At 39.6% G+C, this 8,394-nt stretch overlaps 2 protein-coding genes across 2 annotated transcripts; one reads left to right on the top strand and one right to left on the bottom strand.

Moving 5' to 3' along the window:
* Nucleotides 1-2,108: 2,108 nt before the first annotated feature.
* On the bottom strand, nt 2,109-3,063 carry MELLADRAFT_88711 (uncharacterized protein; the record flags this gene model as incomplete). The annotated part of the gene is made up of 4 exons (XM_007412020.1): nt 2,109-2,146; nt 2,209-2,225; nt 2,279-2,447; nt 2,511-3,063. The coding sequence occupies 4 exons, from the start codon at nt 3,061-3,063 to the stop codon at nt 2,109-2,111; spliced, it is 777 nt and encodes a 258-aa protein (XP_007412082.1).
* A 2,690-nt stretch (nt 3,064-5,753) lies between these two features.
* On the top strand, nt 5,754-7,813 carry MELLADRAFT_88710 (uncharacterized protein; the record flags this gene model as incomplete). Its single annotated transcript, XM_007412031.1, has 6 exons — nt 5,754-6,388; nt 6,468-6,547; nt 6,624-6,970; nt 7,059-7,362; nt 7,425-7,474; nt 7,556-7,813. 6 exons carry the CDS (start codon nt 5,754-5,756, stop codon nt 7,811-7,813), a joined length of 1,674 nt encoding a protein of 557 aa, XP_007412093.1.
* Between the last annotated feature and the right edge of the window lie 581 nt (nt 7,814-8,394).

Below are 8,394 nucleotides of genomic sequence, written 5' to 3'. Positions count from 1 at the left end.
GGCTAACCAAAGAAGACAAATCACTCCAGTTTCTTTCCAACCCTTTGCCATCCAAAAGCCCCCAACCAATGTTCAACCTTGGATTATATTGAAGCTGGCATGACCATTGGTGCACATACGCATGGAATGCACTTGTGCCGAATTTCAATCCACGCCTTTGACATTCATCCTGGAATAGTTTGTTCTAGATGTATTCATTCTCAGCTGATTAGGTAAATGCACACATAAATGAATCAACAAAAGCAACAAACCTTCATTATACTTTTCTCTAATGTGCAGCCTATGTCGTACAATACCCCTACCCTTTTTTTTGGCTTATCAGATTCATAAATTCTTTCAAATAGTTGGTCAATCATGGCCAGGACATAACACTGTCTGAAAATGTAACAATTCCTGAGATTGATTTGTGAGAAGAACTCCTTGAGCTTCCTCACCTTTCGCCCGTTTGAACAACATTCACATACGAAAGGATGTGATCATGCCGACAGGCCATTCCAATGAGGCCTGTCTCATCACATCCTTTCCACGTAGCAGCCCCGCGATGATCCGCTGCAGCAGTGTGCTGAGCACTGCAAGGGTCCTGGTAGAAAACATCAAATCTGTCAAGATAAGTAGATGTCTATTGGTTATCAAATCTACATACTGATTGAACAGCGTCTTGGTTTTTCTTAACTCCTCCAGGTTCCCATTTGACTACCTCTTCTGGATCGATGAAAAGAGAGGGTAATGCAACCTTTTTCTCTTTGTATTCTTGGCTTGCAGCTTTCACTACACCAAATTGCAAATTTACCGTGGAGTTTAGAAAATTGAGTAGACATAGAAAATTATAGAGACGCTGGCAAGGGTCAGAAAAATATGGAAAAATAATGGGAGGACCCTTTGATGCATTCCGATTGTCTGGCATATTTTTTCATATTTTTAAAACCACAATGCATATAACAATACAGAAAATATAATATCTTCTGGGCAGAAAATATAATAACTAACACACAAAGATATTGAGTAGTCTGGGAGAGAGACAAAAATATACAAAAATTTGAATATTGTTCCTATGATTGAGAGCTTTGATTTGAGTATTTTTTTGTATTTTTAGTGTGAAAATTATTGATTGGACTAACAAAAAACCTCCAAGATTCTCAGATTACAACCTGTAACAGAGATTGGAATTTGGCTAAGGGGTGACAAGGGGAAATCTGGAATTCTATATCAAATTCTATATCCCTCATATCTTTTGCAATTCTGGGCCAAAACACTTCATAATTAGTTCATTAGGAAGCCATGGAATGCATTTGAATGTTAAGTTAACACATCAAATCTGTAGCTCCGCTACAAAAAAAGCTATTTGTCTTTGAAACAATTTGCTATATATCCACGTAGATATTCTTTGGAATTAGATGCAAGCTTTCTGTCTTGATGAAAGATTTAGTCACAGACTTTGGCTTTCCAATGAACAAAAAATTAAGTGGTTTGATCAAGAATTGACAAAGATATAAGGGATTGTTGAATTCAAACTATGCCCTTCAATCTCTGTTACAGGTTGTAATGTGACAATCCTGGAGCTTTTTTGTTAGTACAATCAACAATTTTCACACTAAAAATACAACAAAATACTCAAATCAAAGGTCACAGCCATAGGAACAATATGCATATTCTTGTGTATTTTTGTCTCTCTTCAAGACTGCTCAATATATCTGTTTGTTGGTTTTTATATTTTCTGCCCAGAAGATATTATATTTTGTGTAGTGTTATGTGCATTGTGGTTTTAAAAATATGAAAAAATATGCCAGACAATTGGAATGCATCAAAGGGCCCTCCCATTATTTTTTCATATTTTTCTGACCCTTGCCAGCTTCTCTATAATTTTCTATGTCTACTCAATTTTCTAAACTCCACGGTAAATTTGCAATTTGGCATAGTGTTTGTGTCGACGGTGCTGGAAATTGCTGTTGACACACACCACATAATGTGGCTCATCCAATTCTTTGTTATCGTATTCGTGAAGTGGTCCAAAACATCTCGGACAGTTCTTTGCCAACTGCTCAAGTGGAGTCAATTGCAAAGATTGAATTGAAAGTTCATCTTCTAATTTCAACATATATCTATAAGCATCAATGGCCAAGGAAAAGGTTTGACACCATCGTTGAGGCTAAATTCATTGTCCACATATCAGCGCTCAATCAACAATAAGGAATGAAATTGAAAAGTTACGTTGTCTGTACCAGTAGCTAGTATTAGTGGGTTACAAGCATCAAGGAACTCGTCAAGAGCAAGGACAAACCCTTGGACACGCACTGTGCAGTACTTCCACAGTGCATGGTGGAGACGAAGGAGCCGAATCGAATACGCTGTCTGAGGGTAGATTGGTGAACCACCAATGTATCCCATCCGGATTAAACGCACCTGATCCGGTGTACATTTGCAAAAAAACAACTGGTCTTGCTTTCGTTCTTTGAAACCAAGCAGTGTCATTTGTAAAATTTTTTACAGATATGATATAGCTCATGGCCTACCAAGGATGTCCACCATATCCACAGCTCGAGTTTGTGTATCTCCAACACCACACGAACACGGACTATTGTGATCAACACCCCATAAGCGAGGGTCGCCCCACTGAGAGGCCTTTCGAGCACATGACATAAATGCAATGAACATTGGATTTAAGACTTTCGCCCAATTCTTGACCTCTGTTAATTGCGTATTCTTGTAATACTCGCCGCGTATGTAGTCTCGAAATGTAACATCTACGTTAGGAGGTAAGGGATCAGCATTGGAAACGAGGATGTTTGAATGCTGATCATTAGCATCGTCTTCATCCGAGCTTGCGATGTGTCCAGGCAGTTCGAACTCGATTTTGTGATTCAGTGGTTCAGCTGGAATCTGACAAGGAGGTCCTGAAGCCAGAGCACGTTCGATTTGTCCGGTACGGTTTTGAAGAAATTGAGAATTACTTGCTTCTACCTGGGCTATGAGTTTAGCCAAACCTTCTGGAGGCCTTGCTGTGCGAGGTTTCTTGATAGGGCCCAATGGGCATGGCATCGAGCGGCCCTGTCCTTTGGGTGGCATGGTAGGAAGATTTAGATTTAAAAACTCTTGCGGTCTCAAAGAGTTTAATGGACTTCCAAAAAAGGCACCCCAACGGACCTTTCCTCTTTTGGTACCTGTTCACTCCGCACTTGTACTTTGAAGTAGAAAAATCAAATTACAATTCTAGACTAGGCCCAATTGGGATGGACCCCAGAAAAACCCGCCAAGGATGTCAAAAGCCTAGTGAACAGCAATGAAATGGTCTATGAACACCATGTAATTAGAATGGTATTCAACACCTTTAAGAATCAAAAGATTTTGCTAGGTACCACAAGCAAAATATCCAGAGTGGTCATTAGGGCAGTATGCTTGCACTGTAAGCACTCTAAACAGTTATAAGCACAAGTTTGAGGATTGTAGCGGGTATTTGAAGTTGAATATGTCCACTGAGAATTAAGTTGTGATAGTGAGAAATATGTGCAATGCAGGATAGTGTGAAATGGCAATCTGGACACCACTGTGGCTCATCTTCAAACACTTAAGGGAACTTTTTGATGTTGAGCGGAAGGAATGAACATGATATTTGAGATTGAATGGCTCTTTTCAGGATGAAGATGATGAGTTATGACAAAAAGTGATTGATGAAACTTGTTGGGCGTGCAGAGCAGCACCTAAACTCAGGGGAAACATTGAATTTGGCTCATCTTCAAACACTTAAGGGGACTTTTTGTTGTTGAGCGGGAGGAATGAACATGATATTTGAGATTGAATGGCTCTTTTCAGGATGAAGATGATGAGTTATGACAAAAAGTGATTAATGAAACTTGTTGGGCGTGCAGAGAAGCACATAAACTCATGAGGAAACTCGAAATTTTGATCATCTTGTATCGTTTCAGGTTGAATTTGGGCTCATATAGGTGTCCAAAGACATGTTGAGTGTTTTGTGAGAATGCACACAACCTTGATTTCTAAGATCTGATAGATATTTGCGCACAAAGTCAACCTGAAAGTAGACAAGATGGTCCAACTTTCATGGTTACTCCTGAGTGTATGTGATTCTCTGCACGCCCAACAAGTTTCATCAATCACTTTTTGTCATAACTCATCATCTTCATCCTGAAAAGAGCCATTCAATCTCAAATATCATGTTCATTCCTTCCGCTCAACACCAAAAAGTTCCCTTAAGTGTTTGAAGATGAGCCAAATTCAATGTTTGCCCCTGAGTTTAGGTGCTGCTCTAGACGCCCAACAAGTTTTATCAATCACTTTTTGTCATAACTCATCATCTTCATCCTGAAAAGAGCCATTCAATCTCAAATATCATGTTCATTCCTTTGGCTCAACACCAAAAAGTTCCCTTAAGTGTTTGAAGATGAGCCAAATTCAATGTTTCCCCCTGATTTTAGGTGCTGCTCTGCACGCCCAACAAGTTTCATTAATCACTTCTTTGTCATAACTCATCATCTTCATCCTGAAAAGAGCCATTCAATCTCAAATATCATGTTCATTCCTTCCGCTCAACAACAAAAAGTTCCCTTAAGTGTTTGAAGATGAGCCAAATTCAATTTTTGCTCCTCAGTTTAAGTGCTGCTCTGCACGCCCAACAAGTTTCATCAATCACCTTTTGTCATAACTCATCATCTTCATCCTGAAAAGAGCCATTCAATCTCAAATATCATGTTCATTCCTTCCGCTCAACAACAAAAAGTTCCCTTAAGTGTTTGAAGATGAGCCACAGTGGTGTCCAGACTGCCATTTCACACTATCCTGCATTGCACATATTTCTCACTATCACAACTTAATTCTCAGTGGACATATTCAACTTCAAATACCCGCTACAATCCTCAAACTTGTACTTAAAAGTTTGTTGATTGATCAATCCAATAGATTAACATTCCACTTAGTCTCACCAGTTTTTATCAGGCAAACAAACAGTCAAATGCTCTCAAAAAGACTTAGCAACACCACAATTAAGCAGATCACAGTCTTTGAATCACCTATTTCTGAAGTTCAGTGTGCAGAAAATGCGCAAGATGCTTCCCTGACCACAAGCCATTTCATTTAGGTAAAATGATGTAATTATGTGGAATTCATTCAAATATCAAAAATTTCTAAATACTTATCCATCAGTGAATGAGACATCAATCTCAATAAAAACAACTGTGTCCCTTTCCAATGGACTCATGACTTGAGAATATTATTCAAAGACGTGTGACTTTCACGTACATACTTGCTTACACATACACACCTTACAAATAAAGAGGTTTTGTACTGGTCAGACGTATTATCAGAGACCATTTTAAGTATTCTTCTGAAATGTGTGACTTTACTTTTTGGTACACTGACATTTGAATACATCCACCGCACCTTGAGTCTTAGGAATGAAGATGTCCTGTACTGGCTTCAAAAACCTGTCAAAAACGTATTCTTTTTGTAAATCAAAGACCTCTTGGATCAATTTTAAATTGATTGGTTCGTTTGGGACCGTACTTTATTGTATAAGAGACATGGTATGAGGCCGGGGCTAAAATTGGTAAGTAAATCTACCATCTGGAACCTCGTCTTATTTCGTTTCTCACCCTTTCTCACCCTTTCTCACCCTATCTCACCCTTTACCCTACTCTCTTTCACTCGGTCGGTCACATCAGCAATACAAATTCAAGAATTCAAGCAACCCCATCACACATTATTACCTTCAATCGATACATACCTTAATCAACAACACTCAAATGGCCCGACAAACTCGATCTGGTGCACAACATCCATCTCCACCACCTCCTGATAGTCGTCCCTCAGGAACCTCATCCGACTCAGAAACTGACCAATGTGTCACAAGAACTACTAACAAACGTAAAAAATCAGCAAAATCATCCAACTCAAAATCAGGAACCAAAAGCAAATCGAAGCGTACACGACAAGCAGCAGTAACTGACGAACCCGATCCTATCAACACGCAGAACGACTATGACTTGAGTGATCATCACAATGACAACAACCTTTCCAACACTGTGATGGACGCTGCTGACGACGACGACAATGACTTTTTACTTCCCCCGTCAATAACTCGTCCCATTCACAATCAAAGTAACAGTTCAAATAACTCTAATCCACCGGCTACACACAACAACGGGTCAACCCTATTAGACTCAGATACCATTTTACCGACCATTGATAATTATAAGCAATCCCTCAATCAGTGGCCTGAGTATCAAATCTCATCTCATATGCGTGGGCGGAGGACTGGGAATGTGGTTCCACCGAAGATTTTTGACGAGCTTGTTGCTATTCAGAAGATTTATCGCCATCACAAGGCCTTGTTGGCAATGATGGGAAATGTTTCTCTATATACACTCAATAAGTCAATGTAAGTGAAGGTTCTTCACATATCGATGCAAAGTACAACTGATATCTAATATGTCTTATGGCTTATGCTTGATGTATAGTGGTGAGATAGGTGGTAAGCCAGGCCAAGATGACTATCATCTCTGGATGTCATATGCAAACGAAAAAAGCAAACACAGAAGTAAGTTGAAACCAATCTATGTAAAATACTGTAAATTGCACTGAGGAGCTATTTACCCACCCAATGATGATCACAGTGCCTAATAGAGGACAGAAAGGTGTCTTAGGTCAACGGAATAAAGATGTGGGGGCAGCATGGACAGCACTCCCTGAAGAACGTCGGCGAGTATTTGACCCTCAGATCTTTTATACTTTGTCTGGACTCCCTAAGCCTATAAACAATGATGACGGTGATGAGGAAGGAGAAGAAATTGTGCTTCAGCCTGAGGAACTAGTAGAACTACAGGCCTTATATGATGAGATGGTATGTAAAGACAAGGTTGCAATGGTATATGCAAAAGTTGCTGCTGGGCTACCACAAGGGCCTCCGCTCCCGGAATTTAATCGCAAGTCCCTCAAATGTGTGGAACAACTTCACAAGCAGGTTGGTTTATCTTTTTTTATCGTTCAAGACTATCATCTTGACTGACTGATGTGGTATCCACTTTTGTTTTTGGATCTTTTGTTTTTAGATCAAAAACGAGTCCAATCGAATGCAGTTTGCGTATTATCTCATCGCATCAACTATTCATGCAGCTACTGAGGGGAAAAAGTCTGAGCCTGGATGGTGCCGGGAATATACGTCTAACAAAGATATGGCCGATTATCTTGACAGGAAGGCTAATTTCGCCACAATCTTTGCCACTCATATTCAAGGCCTTGCAGTCAATGAAGCTGTTGCAAGCCAAATCGGTGGGAAATCGACTTCGACAAAGCAAGCCTCACCTGGCGATATCTTGAAAGGAAAACTAGCTGGCAAGCTGCGTTCTGAAATAGGTAAGTCGCCTTTTGCTTTCATCCATTAGATGAGATAAGATAGACTGATGCACATTCACCAGATACATTATTGAAAATTAAATGTAATGGCTTTCCTCGCGGTCCCGATCCGGTCAGTCTTTTACCAAAGAAGTATCCAAAGCTAGAACTTGTCCAGCTTCCTGGGTCAGCCCTTACAAGTGACCTATTGAAGTTAGGCTTCGACAAAATGCCTACTAGCACTCGCCAGCTTTGGCTCGATGACTTGAATAAAGGTTTTTTCAAGCTCAAGCTCAAAAGTGCGCCTGATGTTACAGAGGACACTGAAACACTACAAGACAACAGTCATCTTGAAGAAGCTAATCACCCCAAATCGCCAACACCAAATGCTCAAAATGAGTGTGATGATGAAGATGTTGAAGAGGAAGAGGAGTGGGGAGGAATTGATATGTCCTCTATGGTGCCTTTCTGAGTCACGAGATAATTTCTGAATCTTTTTGGTTTTGTCCAGAGTTATCATCCTTTTCTAATAGTATCAAATCAATTTTTGTTGTGATACTAGAAGCAAACCCTGAGTGTCTTCTTGATGTATTTTTCTGACCTTTTCAATCTCGTTATAGGGTGTGGAGCAGCTGTATTTTCTTGGATTTCAGAAAGCTTTTTATATTGAATTTTTGCTGGGTTTTGCTGAAACAAACAAGTCGAATTCCTCTACGTGTTCTATCTGATGTTCAGTTTATTTTGTCTAGGTTTTGGTCTCAAAGTTTCCTCTACATTTGATAAATCAAGTTTACCTCGATCGAGAGGATCGAGTCAGAGTTGCTCTTTTAATTCAAGTTTACTATTTACCTCAATCGATTCAAAGTTCTCTCTACATTTGATCAATCAAGTTTACCTCAATCGAGTCAAAGTTGTTCTTTACTTTTGAGTTTACTGCTTACCTCGATCGAGTCAAAGTTTTTCTTTTAATTTGAGTTTACTGTTTACCTCAACCTCAATTGAGTCATCCTGACGAGTTAAGAAGTTAAGAGGAGTTAAGCCCAGGTTTCTCAT

This window comes from Melampsora larici-populina, assembly GCF_000204055.1.
Source record: "Melampsora larici-populina 98AG31 unplaced genomic scaffold MELLAscaffold_28, whole genome shotgun sequence".
Lineage (NCBI taxonomy): Eukaryota > Fungi > Basidiomycota > Pucciniomycetes > Pucciniales > Melampsoraceae > Melampsora > Melampsora laricis-populina.
Note: the sequence above shows the minus strand (reverse complement) of the source record. Positions and strands in the feature narration are given on the sequence as shown.